We start from the raw sequence: 15,845 nt of genomic DNA on the forward strand, positions 1-15,845 counted from the left end.
ATTAGTAGCGGAGCCAGGCTTCTCCCCCCAAACTGCGTGGCCTCATAGAGGGCTCCTGGTTCTCCTGTTAAACGAAGGGCGGCCCCAGATGACTATTCCCGGTGAACACATTGTCTCCTCTCTAATGACAAATGGGACACTGTCGGCACCTTTATTTCCTGGCCTCACACATGCAGAGACACTGGAATAACACACTCTGGGAGCCGAGGCAAAAGAAACAGTTCTCCTTGGGGGAAGGCCCCTGTTTTTTACGGACCCTCCGAGCTTGGGCCGTGGGCATGCCTCACAGCCTTGCTGGCCTCTACTTGGGGGAGCAAATATCTCCAGAGACTCACTTGCTTATATGACCAAGAGTGACCATTTAATTGCTATTTATGTTCAATAGGAAGCAATCATGTGATTATCCCTTACTTTTCAGCCAGAAGGCCCACTGTGCATACACTTAGCAGCCACTACGTCTTAGTCCTAATGATGGCAGTGCCACATCCTACCAAGTGACCGTGAAGCCCTCAACAGATTGCACACGTATTAACCAGCGCTGCAAGGTTTGGGGGACTGCTGCCGACGGCCCGGGTCGGAGCCACACTCACCCTCTCTCTGATGACTCGGTTGTAGTTGCGTCTCATGAGTTCTGCAAACCTCTGCTCATAGAGGTGAAGCAGGAGCGCCAGGTACAAGCCTGAGTTCATCAGCTCATTTTGTGCCTAAATATGGAAAAGAGACTCCTAAGTGCATCTATAAACTATTCACGGTCTACATCACAGGGCAGAGGGTAGTAAGGACACCGGGTGACAAGAAGTGGGACAAGACCCCAAACCCCAAGGCAAGGCCTGCCTTTGGGGATCAGAGAACAGAGCAAGAGAGGGGGGATCCTTTACTGCTCTCTCAGGGCAGAGGCTGGAAATTCTTTACTGCTTAGTGGAGGATGCCCTGAAAAAGCCCCGCGTCCCAGGCTCAACCCCATGCCTCGAACGTTTATTGAGCAGTTACACGTCAAAGCCTTGAGGTGGGTGTTGTGGGGAATATGAGGTCCTGCTGGGAGCCCATCGTCTGGTGTGGGACAGCCTCGTCCAGAGACGGTTCCAGTACCAGCTGCAAGTGTCACGTGCTACACTGGAGATGCACGGGGAAGAGAGACCAGTTTACTAAGACATGGGGAAGGCCCCTTGGACGGTCCCGAACGGATGGGAGCACCTTGGGTGGGCTCTGAGGGTTGGTGAGGGCCTTTCAGACAGAGGCATGGAATGCCAGCAAAGGCACAGGGGCGGAGAGAGCAGAGCACGTATTGGGTAACATTCCCTACGCACTGGTGTGGCTGGAGTGTATGGGGAAGGTGTTTGTCTTGGACTGAAAAACTGTTTGGGCATGGGCTGGCGAGATGGGAAGGTGGGAGGGTATCAGGCCGAACCAAGAGTTTGGATGTCCTGCTGTGTGTGTATACCTCGCTACCTGAGCGGAGGAGTAAACACAATGAGATGTGCATCTTAGGAAGGAAAAGTTTTCTGTGGGAGAATGTGGAGCACAGATGCCACGGGCATTTTGTTTTCCTAAGATCCCTTGTTTGTCCAGAGAAAAGGCCCCAGGTCTTAGTTCTGTGTGTTTCTCTCTGTATAACTGGGCTTAATGATGGTCTCACCTAAAGCCCCCAGCCCTGGCTGGTCCATTAACTCCTAGAGAGCAAGCTGAGCATGTGCCCAGTAGAGTTCCAGATGGACTGCGAACCTCAGGGCCTTGGCTCCCCTCTTCCTCATTCCATCGGTGGGCTTGGTTTGTTCTTCTGTTTTGAGTGCCCCCCGACCCCCTCCCCTCCCCCCCACTCCTGTCACAGGACTTCCTTCGCAATGTCTCCTGCTTGTAGAAGCCTTCCTGATGAACCTCTTTTTGTTCCAATCATTCCTTTACTCTCTGATTCCTAAGTCTTTATTTTGTACACTGCATCTTGCACTTGTTAATGTTTTTGCTTTTCCTCAGCGGTGGGTTGTGTTTTATTTTTCTCACGGGTGCTGGGAACATAGGGAGGTGGTACACAGGGAGGGTCTGGCTGTCTGGCTGAGGACAGCTCCTCTGTCCTCAGTGCCTTTGGTGGTCTATGCCACAAGGCCTGTGGACCCTTCCTGGACCTTCAATAAATTAGGGGCATTAGAAATGACTCCTCCCCCTCCGCTTTGTTTCCCTGCCTGGCCTCCCATCAGATCCCCATGGGTGGGGGATGGGGAAAGGCCAGACCAAGCTCGGGAAGCCCCTGGGAGACTAAAATCCCTAGCAGAGGACATGGCCCTCTGCATCACCCTGGGGAAAGGTCAGAAGTGTGACTGTTTCCCTAGGATAACTGAAGCTCAGACCTGACGCAGCGACCACCTCAGTGCTTTTCCCTTCCTTCCGGGCCTATCTCCCTGTTCCCATGGCATCAAGGGTAGCTCAGGAAGAACAAAACAGCTGCCAGAAGAGGTGCCCAGGTTGAGCAAGGATCGGTGCACTCTTCCTTCTGGATCAGGTCCAACTCTGGATCTTGACCACTGGCCCCAAGGTCACGGCTCAAGGCCCTTCCGCTCAGCTGTCCTTAGCAGTTAGCCTCCTATTTTTAGCCTTTGGTTGTGTTTTCTGTGCTCTCCTGACCTTGGCCTAGAGCGGGCAGAGAGGAAGTTGCTTGTTTTCACTTTTTTCCTAATTGCCTCCTCCCACCTGCCTCCTTGTCGTCTGTCTCGCAAGCCACCGCCTCCGGGAAGCCTTCCTAACCCACACCCTTCGGCTCCTCCCTGCACACCGAGCCTTCTCCCTTGCTTGCTTCTATCGCTGGCTGGCGGTGGCCTCCCGCGAGCTGCTGCTGGTTTTCTCTCCAGCACCCTCTTCGCCAGTAAGCCTTTGTGCTGAGAGACACTCCCATGCATAATGGCAAATCAATCAGCTAGAAAATGGCTTGGAACGATCAGGTTTGTCAAAGCATTCAGGGAAATCATTTACTTTTTATGACTCAATAAGGCCCGGAGGCATGCAGATGGGGAAAATATCCACTAATGTTTTCTGCAGATAATTTGAAAAGTCACTTCTAGCAGATTGTGTCTCTTCTCTGGCCTGTGGGAGGGAACCTGTCACGTGGCGCCATAAATCTCACTGGCCGGGGCCCCTTGATGTGCGCCCTTTGCAGAGCTGGTGATGCACCACAGAGGGGCTGGGCTGACCAATCAGAGCATGCGTTTGCTAGTGAACTCAGTCATCTCAGGCTCCGAGCCACAAGTGGGAGGGACTTGTTATCACAGAGAGTTCCAGGGCATTTGTTCGGCAAGGGCAAAATGAGCTAGGTTTTGGAGCGTTATTTTTGTAGCTCTCCTGACCCTCCCTCCCCGAACCATTCTGGTGGGGCATTGACACCCATGTGCAGTGTCGACAGTGGGTGGGTGGGGGGCAGGGAGGCTCGAAAGAGAGGAGGCTCATGAAGCCATGGACAGGAGCCCCGAAGCACTCAGGCTGCCTGCCAGATGTTTTTCTTTCTTTTCTCCCACCTCCCTCCCACCCCTTCATTTTGTTAATATTCATTTGGGCCAAGAGATTTGCTACCTATGGAAATTCTCCATATAATCCACTCAAAGACGCAGTCAGCCTGGCTGAATGTCCTATCAAGTCTTCAGATGTGTTCAAGAGATGCTCCTAGGTGTGAGGGTGATTAGGTGGCTGCGTGTGTCCAAGGACATCTGTCCGTGGCTGCGATGGAGCAAAGCCAGGCCTGTGCTTCAGAGCAATGACAGCCAGAGGCCCGCTGAGACCCTCCTGTGCAGCCGGGCAAAGAAGACAGCAGCACATCTCCATCACGCAGTGGGCGTGGGCCCCCAGAGCGGGCAGCCTGGGGCCATCGAGTGCTAAGACTTTGGGCGGAGTTTTAACTGGGCCTGACCCAAGTGACTCCAGTTATAAAAAGGGGAGAAGTAACCTCTATCCTGCCTGTTTCCCCAAGGTGTTTTTGGCAGAATGAGCTAATACGAGTGGACGTGGTATTTTGCAAAAAAAAATATCCTATGAGAGGCAGAGAGGAAAGATAGGACTCAGGGCAAGGACCACATGTGCCTGTTTGATCCTGTGCTCGTGCCTAGCCCTGGATATTTGGTGTGTGCTCAATAAATATATGCACAGATGAAAGAATGACAAAAATGTATGATTTTGGACCAGACAGTGGCCCATTTAGCCGTGTCTTTTGACCCTAGTCACTCCCAACTTGAATGTGCATCAGAATTACTAAAAGGGCCTTTTAAAACATAGCTGCTGGGGGTCACCTGGGTGGCTCAGTTGGTTAAGCATCTGACTCTTGATTTCAGCTCAGGTCCAGATCTCATCGTTCGTCGGATTGAGCCCAAGCCTAGCATCAGGCTCCGTGCTGATAGCATGGAGCCTGCCTGGGATTCTGTCTCCCTCTTTCTCTGCCCCTCCCCTGCCTCTGCTCATATGCAGTACACATGCTCTCTCGCTCTCTCTCTCAAAATAAATAAATAAACTTAAAAAAAAAAAAGCAGTTGGGCACCACCTCTCCCCCTCCCCCAGATTCTGATTCAGTGGGTCTGGTGGGTAGAGCCAAAGAATGTGTATTTCTAACAAGTTCCTAATTGATGCTGATGCTACTGGGGATCACCCGTCTTGGAGAACCACTGCTCTAAGCTATGGATCAACAATGTGGTCTGGGGATGTGCTCTGGTGGGAAGGAAGGAAGGAAGGGAAGGGAAGGGAAGTAGGGAGGGCGGAAGGAAGGGAAGGAAAGAAAGGGAACGAAGGAAAGGAAGGATGGGCAGACAGACGCGAACTTCTCCAGTTGGAGACAGTACTCTCCATTGTGCCTCTGTGACCACCTCCCTTTATTATAATGACGCCTGCAGGATTCCGACTGTTTAATATGGGCCTGGCCTCTATGGCGTCTGAGTGTACAATCTGTGATCTAAACTGTGCTTCAGCCTGCTTTCTCCTGGCCCGTCTTGGAGTTTGGAATGTTAGTTCAAGCTCTATCTGGGGGGTTCTTCCTTGCACCCCAACACTGAGTGCCCCAGCCAGAGCCAGATCTGAGGCCTACTTCCCCGGTGAGGAACGTCACACAGGACTCCTTCTTCCTGGACAGCACCCACAGAGCGAATGGATGCTTCTTGGGCTTCCTTTTCAGGCATCCTTGAGTAAGGAGGGTGGGAGGGTTGAGCTATGATTGGGCCACCAGGTGCCAGCGGCCCCAAAGTGCTGAGTCCAGGTCCTAGGGCCCCCGCAGTTGTTTCCGCTTCATGGGGCCACTCTGCACACAGCCTGTAGGAGCTCCTAATCCAGCCACTAGAAGCCAAGTAACAAGCCTTGATGTACGGGGCCTACAGGAACCACCCAGTGTCCGAGGGATGGGGCATAATCACATTTCAATGCCCTGTTAAAACCCATGGGCAACATTCACTCTACTCCTACTCAGGTGCATTGAAGCAAACCAGGAAAACACTGGTCTAAGCCCCTCCACACCCTCAAAGCCATTGACAATGCTGACTGGACACCCAGTGGGCATGACTGCGATCTGGGATCAGATCTTGTGCCAGGTGTCTTTCTCTGATATCTCAGATTTTGCCTTCAAGGGCACGTGGATAGAGAGCTCACTCCTCTTTTTCCTTCCTGGTCTTAACTGTCTCTACCTCAGGGAATCTTTCTCTGGTCCTGAGAACGGGTCAGACCTCTTTGTGGCTGTTCCCAAGCTGCCTGCGCATCCCTCGTTGTGATGCTCCCACACTAGGGTTACCCTCCCTGTGCCCTTCCCGTTAGAAGGAAGTGACTGTGTTGGTCTTGGGCACCTCGGTGTCTCCAGCAGAGCATCTGATATACAATAGGCTCTCAATATGTGTTTTAAAAGTTAAACTTTTATGTGTATTTTGCCACACTTCAAAAAAAAAAAAAAATTTGATACCTGGGCCCATCCCAGATCAATTAAATCAGAATCTCTGGGGCCCGGCCTAGACATGAATACTTTAATAGGAAAATAAAAAGGCATGCAGCTAAATGTTAATTATAGGGGATTTTTGCATGTTTGTGATTTTTATAATTGAGGAAAAGCAAAAAAAAACCAAAAACAAAAACAAAACCCAAAAAACCCCAAAACCACCTAAAGAAAAAATGCATAAGATAATAAGTTAATTGTTAATTAGTGAGTTAGCAAGTTAGTTGAGGTCAAGTGAGACCCAGACTGGGCTGAAGTCAGTTCTAGGCTTCTTCTGGTTTTGATCTTTTCCTTGTATATGTATGTTTTGGGGACCAGCTACCTCACGTCTCAACAAAGGAACTTGTTTGCCAGGAGTGAAGGGCACTGGGCATTGGCTAAGATGGCCAGAGGACCAAGGTTTGGGAGTCGGGAAAGGCCTGGACCTCAGGAGCCCGTGTAGACATAACAACTCCAAGGCCAGGCCAAGGGGCCTCCCCGGCTGGGGACGAGCCGAGAGCATATTATATCCTCCATATCTTTCTGTTCAACAATAGTTACTTCCGCCTTGGTCCACGGAGTTTCTGAACTTGTCTAAGTCATGCTTCCCTACTGTCTCAAGTTTAACTCAGACTGTTGGCAAACAGACTCCATTAAATCCACGAGGGTCCATCAGAGCAGTCAGAACCATTGCGAAAGTGTGAGCCCGCAACTGTTTTCCACCTGCAGGTGAATACTGCGCGTTGGTTCTTGGGACTGTTGTTCACCCACCAGGGTGGGTCTGTCAGTCTAGTTTCCACCTGTGGTTATAATGAAGGGCATTTTCAAAAGGCTTTGATGGCCTGTCAGGTTCTTGCTGAAACTCATTTAAACTCTTTTCTGCTTCCATGTAGAGTAATCACTGTGCTGGGTATTTTCTGCTTTCCCCTCCAGATTCAGTTTCCACCCTGTGCTGTGACCTACACGCCGATCTCAATGGATCGCATTAACTAGACCCCCTTGTTCTCTGGCTTCCCGTTGGGTTTGGCCAATGGGAGGCCCTGGCAGGGGACCAGAGGGCGGGAGGAGAGGAAGGCCGGGTGGTTATTCTTCTTGTTCCCTCTCTGCTGGAGAGTGGTGTGGCAGTGGCTGCTTTCCGTTACTGAAGGTCACAGGCCATTGCGGACTCTCTCTCCTATACCTACAGGTCTCCTGATCCTGGTGGTTGCACCCTCCCCTTGTCACTTGAGGCCTAGGAATGGTCACAATGCCAGTCTCAGGATACTTTATCCTACCTTGTTGGTTTCTTTTCCTGCACATTTCTGCTCTTAGGTCAGCTCTCCTTACTCACCCCTGTTGAGGGTGCCTCGATCTCTTCCACCAAGATTCTGGCTAACACAGTGACTTCCACGGTTCTGGTTAGGACATGCTTGTAGATGCTTCTCTCCACTGGTAGGATGCAGTGAAGCCAAGGTTACGGGTATGACCCCTGCATGGGCTGGTTGGCTTTTTTCAGTGATGGACTCTAGCCTTGTCCTGGCGTGCTTAGCTGCCTCCCTCGAGTCCAGAGAGGTTGGGCATCTCTGGGGCTGTAACACAGTGGATCTCATTTCCTGAGCACCTTCTCTGCACAGGTCCTGGATTAGGGGTTATCCTCAAGTCTTTTCCTACCTCCCATCCTGCAGGGTAGGAACTATCTCCTCCTTCCTACAGATGAGAGAACTAAGATCCCGAGAGCTCGTGTAGTTTCCCCGAGGTCACACAGCAACTGTGGGGAGGGGAATAGGGATTTAGGTTCACACCTTCATCAAAGCTGGTGTGCTCTTCGGTGGGGTAGGCTGCCTCTGGCTACGTGAGGGCAAACATTTTACTACAACTTGAAAAGTCTGCTGTGAGTGAGTGAATTCTACAAATACCAACGGTAAACCAACAGCGCACGGTGGTGGTAGGTGCTTTGCAGAGGGTGAACGATGCAGAAATACTTGGAACCAACAGGGGTCTTTACTAGACAAGGCAATCCCTTGGGCTGCACTGTGTGATGTCTGCAGACCGTTCTGGTAGCATTCCACATAACCTGGCCTTGTCTGGACATGTCCTTCTCAGGAAGTCCCACAGGTTCCATTTCCGGAAATAATCCTCCAAGATGACCACGTGGAACCTTCTGCACCCTGGCTGGCATCCTGATCTCAGGTGCTCACGGGCCCTGGTTCCCTTCAATAGTGTGGTTCCAGAATCACTTCTGTTTCTCATCTCAGTGCCTGGGGTTTGTGACCGAGTGATTCAAGACCCTCAGGCCTCAGAAAGGATGGACTCAAAATACATTTATTTCTCAGGAAATTCTTTCTTCCTTTTTTCCAAGTTTTCCAAGAAACTTCTTGGTTGTGCTATTCAAATATTTCCTTCTTATCAATAGTTTGTCCTTCTGTCTCGAAGCCTTAGGGTTTTAAAAAAGGTAACTAAACAATTGCCTAGACTCAGATGCAGCATTTTGACTCAGCTGTGCTTTTTTCCAAAAAACAAACAAACAAACAAACAAAAAGGTCTGGGCACAGGCTAATGATTTAAAAGTCAAAGGGACTCCTCTGAAGAATGACATTTTAGTTACTAACAATGATTTTATAGTTTTAAAGTAATGTGCTTTACAGTTATGGTTATTAATCCTTTTTTTTTCCTAATCATGTTAAATCATAATGGTAATGATTATTTTCATTTGATAAATACTTACTGACTGCTTATTACATGCAAGGCACCTTGTAGATAAACATCACCCGATGGAAATACAATGTGAGTCACAGATGCAACCCCGGTATGTAACTTGATTCTTCCCAGTAGCCACATTAAAGAAGTGAAAAGACACTGGTGAAATTAATTTTAATAGTATGTTTTATTTAGCCCCGTATATTCAAAATATTATTTCAACATTTAATTAATATAAAATTATTTATGTGATATTTTGCCTTTTTTAATACTGAGTCTTTGAAATTCCGTGTGCATTTGACACAGCACATCTTTCTTTTTAATTTTTTTTTTTTTTTAATTTTAGAGAGGGGTGGAGCAAGGGAGGGGCAGAGGGAGAGAGAGAAAGAGAGAGAGAGAGACAATCTCAGGGAGGCTAGCGTGAAGCCCTACGTAGAGCTCGATCTCATAACCCTGGGATCATGACCTGAGCCGAAATCAAGAGTCAGATCTCAACCGACTGAGCCACCCAGGTGCCCCTCACGTAGCACATCTTGAGTGGCAGTAGCTACTTGTTCATTAGCCACATGTGGCTTGTGGCTGCCATATTGGACAGTGTAGTTCTAAGGAAAAAGATCGTTTGCCTGAGAACTGAACAGTTAACTATTATTCTGAGCACGGATCACCTTCCCACATAAGGTTACCTAGCTTTTTCTTTCTTTCTTTTTTTTTTTTTTTAATTTTTTAACATTTATTCATTTTTGAAAGGCAGAGAGAGACAGAGCGCGAACGGGGGAGGGGCAGAGAGAGAGGGAGACACGGAAACAGAAGCAGGCTGCAGGCTCCGAGCTGTCAGCACAGAGCCTGATGCAGGGCTCGAACTCACGGACCGTGAGATCACGATCTGAGCCGAAGTCGGCCGCTTAACCGACTGAGCCACCCAGGCGCCCCGCTAGCTTTTTCACAGTATTAGAATTGCAACCCAAATGCCCCAGGAGAATTAATTCACCGGGTGTTAAAAAGCACACACTAGGTGCTTACTACCTGTTAATAAACAGTAAAGCAGTTTCTTATTACCCTAGAGTTACTTGCTATGTAAATTAGGGACCATTTTTTCCAAGACCCTGATTTTTTTTTTCCTTGTCGCTATTAAATTTAAATTACTTCAGCAAATCGGGGCATGGAGCTTGCCAGAGTATTCCTGTTTCTGTGTCCAGTTGGCTACTCTGGCTTCCTACTTTTGCCCCTGACAACAGCGGGACCTCAACCCCAGGTGACCAAGACTTTGAACCCTCCCGATGGTCTGATTTAGTAGCAGACCTTCTTGGAGACGTGGGGGGGGGGGGGAGACACATTCCCAGACTCACGCCATGCACAGGCCTAATACCGTCCCTTTATCAGGGAAAGCATGTCTTCCTACCATGCGCCGCCTCTAACTGACTTTGACCCGTGGAAGCAGATTGGCATGAGCGTCTCTTACCCGGGATTGCTGGTGTTTGTGGTAGAAGTCGGTCACGTTAAAATCATCCAGATCGACCAGCAGGTCTTGCTTACACATTTCGCAGGTCTTCGCGGCACCTAGATCCGCTCCTGAAATTAAAGAATTCTTTGTTACATGTAGCCCTGGGTCTCTCTGTGCTGACATTTTGGGAGTGAACTTGTGTCTGTTATGAATTCTGAGTTTCAGTGACCTTTTTAAAGCCAGCCATTGTCTGTAGAAAAGGACCTTGAATCTGAGATCTGGAAAATTTCCTTCGTAATCGTTTTCATTATTATGCACGCAAGCTTTGTATACGTGAAATTCTCGTGACTTTTAAATAATAGGCCTTGCTTTCTGTTTAAATATAAACACACTGCTTCATAAAATTGGAGTTGCTACATGGAGGCAGAGAATCTGTAACATAGGTGTTTGCCAAAAGAGTGAAGATTGGCCTATGTTGTTGTTTTTGTTGTTGTTGTTGTTTTTCTGACAGACATAACACAGGTCCAAGCAAATAAATGAGGACCACATTGATGGCAGAAGCTATTCTCAGTCTGTGGCCTAAAAATCTGCCTTTACTCTCACCCAGGTGACTTCCCTCCTGAGGGGGTGAGGGAGCCGGGGGCCACGGATGGGAACTAGCACAGCAGTATCTCCGGCCAGCCCCTGAGACTGAGCTCAGCCTCATCTGGGAAAAGAAACATGAGAAGCCTTCCTTTGTTGCTGTGGGGTTGTTGGTTTTTTTAATTTTTTTTTTTTTTTAACATGCATTCTAGATCAGCATTTTTTCTCCGCTTATCCTGGTCCCCAAAGCAAAAATGGAAGATGCAGAACTGTGCTGTGTTGAGGCAAACGCTATGCCCAGCGTCTTTTCCCGGCACGTAGGTGCTGCAGTTTTGCTAATGATGTCCTGGTGTTTATTTTTATGCATTAGAAACTAGAGGCCTGGTTAGTTACCTGCATTTATTTGGGAAAGGTAGGGTTGGTGCAGTTTTATACCCCAGTTCTACTCTGCCTCAATGGGGACGTAAAGAAATAGTAAATGGTAGAGAACGTCAAAAGACAAGGATGAATGGTGATCCCGTGTCTGCATTTTGTTTGCTTGATTTTTTTTTTTTAGGGCCTCTCGGTAATGCTTTAGGCTACTGAGTGTCCCATGTGCCTCTGATCTTGATGGCGCTCAACACACCCCTACTGATGCTGGCGTTTTACAAGCAGTTAGCAGCGTTTTCATTGCACATTTCATGAGTGATCTTTTCCTGTGCTAGATGTTTAATTGGCCCAAATTTGTGGTAAGATAAAACACCGCATGACAGGGTCATTAGCGGCCAAGATCCCCGTTTCCTCCCCGTCTGAAGGACTGAGTACCAAGCTCGCTACGTGGAGATGTGTTTAAGCAGCTTGGATGATGGGCCCAGGTTTGTTTCCCTTGCTCGGGAAAATGCAGAAGGTGGACAGGGGATCAGGGAGGAGACGGTTAATGTGATCGGCCCACGGTTCCTGCCTCTTTCTCTGGAGGGGACGTGGCCACTCCCTATGGGGACAGGATAAAGCTCTTAAGTCTCCCAGGCTGCCTGAAAGAGTGATAACCAAGGAGGAAAACACGGAAGAGAAGAGAACTAGGATCCAGCTATGGGGTAAAAGGTTTTCAGGGAGTTGTCTCTGAAAGACATAGCAGCTATTTTGTAATGGGTTCTTTGCATTGCCGTTTCCTGTTTTGGGTTTTTTGTTTGTTTTTGTTTGTTTATTTTGTTTTGGTTTGTTTGTTTGTTTTTGGTTGTTGTTATTCAAGTTGCCCTTCTTCCTCAAACCATGTTTTAAAGAAACCCCCTGTTTTCTGCCAAGAAAACCACAGCTGACCTCCCCATGTGGCCGTATTTAGGTTATAACCTCCCCAGGGAGTTGAGAAAGGGCTTCACATTCAGTTACAAGATCTGCAAAAGACAGAGCTGACAAAGCCAGCACGCGGAAATCTCTTTACCTAATACGGTTCTAGAAAATTAGATCAGCGCTCTTTCCCTGCCCCTACTGCCAAAACGCAGCTTTGCTCAGTTTCTTAGGTGACACCCTCCTTCCCCCGCAAATAAAAGGAAGCAGAACTGCTTTTGCCAGGTGTCTATTAGCAGGCATGGCTGCTGTGTGCTTTTGCTGAGGTGCAACCACTGACCTATTTCAGTTTCCTTCCTCCTGGGAGGGAATCTTAGCATCTCTGCTCAGGCTCAAGCGGGGTAGGATTTAATAGCATCGCCAAGATTCTTCTCTCAGACTTGGAAAACAAATTCATTTCCCTCCCATAATTTAAAGGCAGCATTTAGACCCGCTACTATCCATCAGCGCTGTGAGCAAGAGTCCTGGGGTCAGGGGCCATGGTTCTTCTGGCTACTGCTTAGGAGGAGAGGGGACAGTTGTCCAGGCTCGGAGTCCCGCACGGTGGTGTCTCATATTAATTATATGTTGGCTCACGTTTTCCGCTTCTCCTTCCCCACCCACCTGATGTTATTTTCACTTTCAGCCACTTTTTCAGGCACTCCTGATGAACAAACCGCAGGCTTCCCACACAGCCGCAAGGCTCCAGGAGGGGGTTGGTTGGGGAACCCCCGGCTATCTGACAGATGCGACACAAGTCTCCCTCCTCCTCTGAGTCCTCCTCCAGGAGACTAAATGGAAAACAAGCCCTGGTGAGCAGGGGTCTGCACAGTTGCAGTGTCTACAAACTACAAATACCACGTCCCGGGATGTTCAAGGGGGAGGCCCCCCCCCAGGACTCCCCAGGCCCACCCCCTGCTCCCTCCCACCCTGCTGAAACTTCTTCCGGGTTACTGATAGCAGGTGCACAAAGTCTTGTGTCAGGCTCCTCTGAAGCTAGTGGTACGTGTGAGCTGACCAGGAGAACCAGCAGTGCCTCCATAAATCTAGAGGCGTGGGACAGGGCTACAGAGGAAAGTCATGGAAAGGGCTGGGCGCGCCTCCCCCTGTCGTGGCCACTGTGAGGGAGTTGGCGGTGTGGCTTGTTGTTGAGTACGTGGGATTTGCAGGCAGGGGGCCTGGGTTTGAGGCTTGCCTCTGAAACGTGTGGGTTTGGTGACTCTGGACCAGTTCTCGAAGCTTCTCAGGTCTCTGTTTCCTCACGTATAAAGCCATGTGGTGCCAATACCACCACTACTTATCTAACAGGGTCTTAGGCAGCCTGGATGCCATGATGGCGGTGTCACCGCTCTGCAAAGTGCATCGAGAGCCTGGCAAAGTATTTGCACATAGAGACCCCTCGCTAGATGTCGTTTGGGATGATGATGAACCAATGAACCTGGATGTGAATTCACCAATAGCATAACACTTGCCAAGAAATTTTGCCAACATTCCAGAATGTAAGCTGCTGGGATCTGATAAAGATGGAATTAGTGAAAATGTAAGCAGATATGTTTGTGTCTAATCGACGGGGAGTGAAGACTAGCTGGTTGATGTTCATGTTGGGAGGCCCTTAGGAAGTCTATGGCTTGTTCTTTAGAATCCTCATGGCCTGGGGACTGTCTGGTCAAGGAAAGGAAACTGGCTAGAGACTCAAATCAAAGGAGAGGAAGAAATGGGCATTGCTCTGGAGATAGAAGTGTGTGCTGAGTTTCTGAAGAGACCTTCCTCCCCAGGAAACAGAAGTCATGAAAAGGAACCGAATTATAGTTTTCTATTATGGGCACAAACAAAAGAGGAGATAAATCATATTTTTTAAAGACTCAGTATCTCTAAGATGTCAGTTCTCCCCAGAATAATCTACAGATTCAATGCAGTGAAAATCAGTGAAAATCCCAACAAGCTGATTCTGAAACGTGTATAGCCCAGGACTCTTAAGGAACAAAGTGGGGAGGCCTACCAAAGGGCACCACTGGCTACCAAAACTTATAAAAGCTACAGACATTAAGGTGACGTGGTATTGGATTAGGGAAAAACAAAAAGGAACAGGCCAGAATAGAGAGCTCTGAAGCAGACTCGTACATTTATAGTTATAAGACAGAGGTGTCCCTTCAGTTGAGCAAGGAAAGATCTTGGGACAGTTGGGCATTCACAAAGCATACCTCACATCACATATTAAACATTACTTCACATTTAAGACCAAAATCCATTTCACACTAAGTCCTAAGTGTTCAAAGTGAAACTGTACAGATTTTAGAAAAAAATAGGAAGAATATCTTTAAAACAATTTTTTAAAAATGTTTATTTATTTTTGAGAAAGAGAGAGAGACAGAGCGTGAGTGGAAGGGGGGCAGAGAGAGGAAGACACAGGATCCGAAGCGGGCTCCAGGCTCTGAGCTCCAGAGCCCAATGTGGGGCTCAAACTCATGAACCACAAGATCATGATCTGAGTCAAAGTCACTCAACCTATTGAGCCACCCAGGTGCCCCAAATAGAACATGTTAATGGCCTTCAGTTAGTAAAGGATTTCTTCATCAAGATAACAAGATACAAATCACAATCCATAAAGATGGATATATTTGACTCCATTAAAATTAAAAATTTATTTTCATTAAAAGACATCAAGAGGGGGCCCTGGTTGGCTCAGTCAGAGGAGTATGCGGCTCTTAGTCTCAGGGTTGTGAGTTCAAGCCCCACATTGGGTGTAGAGATTACATAAATAAATAAATAAATAAATAAATAAATAAATAAATAAATAAATAAATAAAATCAAAGGAATGATAAATACAATGCAAGAATGGTTTCCTGGGGGCAGAAAGGATATTGGGAGGGGGTAGATGAGATAGAGTGGGTGAGGGGCTCAAGGGCTCCAGTAGAGTTCTATTAGCTGGAAGGTAGGCACAGGGATATCTGGGTTTTGCCTTATTTCGAATTCTCTAATTATTTGTATGCATTAAAGTAACTAAGGGAAAAATTTTTAAAGAGTATAAGTGGCATTGAGAAATGGGCTTGAAATATTTAAATGAGGCATATTATAAAATATGGGCCAATGCTTACTAAAAATTGCATTTATATGCAAAGATAAAAGATGGGAAGTAAAGTTATTTTATAGTGCTTATCTCTGGATTATAGGATTACAGGTGATTTTTCTTTTAAGTTTATATTTTTCATACTTCCTAGAATGAACATTTTTGAGATAAACAGAAAACCATAAGGTTTATTACATACAGAAAGAAAAAGGGTGTCTGATAGGCGAAGTACATAACTCATAGCTGTTTAATGCATTGCCATGCCGAGACGTGGATGTATTTTTAAAAGAAATCATTTTTAGCTCCAAGGCATCACTTTGGGATGGTGGAAGACCAGACTCCTGACAAGTGGGTCTGAAGCTGTATTTTTGGACAGGTGTAGATGGGTGAGTGTGAGGCCTTTTGGCCCTTAACCATGAGTCGGTCTGCTGGTAGCTCATATAATAGGGAAAGGAAAATTGGGGTGCCTGGGTGGCTTAGTCGGTTAAGTGTCCAACTTTGGCTCAGGTCATGATCTCGTGGTTTGTGAGTTCGAGCCCCCCGTCGGGCTCTGTGCTGATGGCTCAGAGCCTGGATTCTGTGTCTCCTTCTCTCTCAGCCCCTCCCCTGCTCATGCTCTGTCTCTCAAAAATAAATAAATAAATATTAAAAAAATAAATAAATATGGAAAGGAAAAGGTACTAATAGGAGAGTGACTTAACTCCTGGAGTTGGATAACAGACCTCAAGGAGTAGTAGGTGTGTGTCCTGTGTCCTCTCTTACCCTCTGCATTCTAATTCATTGCCTTAGAATTTCCCCACTTACAATGAATATCAATAGATAACTAACGGCTGAAATGAGCCATACTAACGTACACAAA

At 47.6% G+C, this 15,845-nt stretch overlaps 1 protein-coding gene across 8 annotated transcripts in view; it reads right to left on the reverse strand.

Moving 5' to 3' along the window:
• Positions 1 to 15,845, reverse strand: part of MARCHF10 (membrane associated ring-CH-type finger 10) — an 83,034-nt gene that overhangs the window by 8,584 nt on the left and 58,605 nt on the right. For all 8 annotated transcript variants that reach the window (XM_042966428.1, XM_042966426.1, XM_042966424.1 and 5 more), the window contains 3 exons: positions 12,543 to 12,709; positions 10,053 to 10,162; positions 591 to 704 (listed from right to left, as the gene is read on the reverse strand). In XM_042966428.1, the coding sequence (XP_042822362.1) occupies positions 591 to 704; positions 10,053 to 10,162; positions 12,543 to 12,709 (391 nt within the window). The remainder of the gene's footprint in view (positions 1 to 590; positions 705 to 10,052; positions 10,163 to 12,542; positions 12,710 to 15,845) is intronic.

Source organism: Panthera tigris, chromosome E1, assembly GCF_018350195.1.
Source record: "Panthera tigris isolate Pti1 chromosome E1, P.tigris_Pti1_mat1.1, whole genome shotgun sequence".
In the NCBI taxonomy this organism is placed as follows: domain Eukaryota; kingdom Metazoa; phylum Chordata; class Mammalia; order Carnivora; family Felidae; genus Panthera; species Panthera tigris.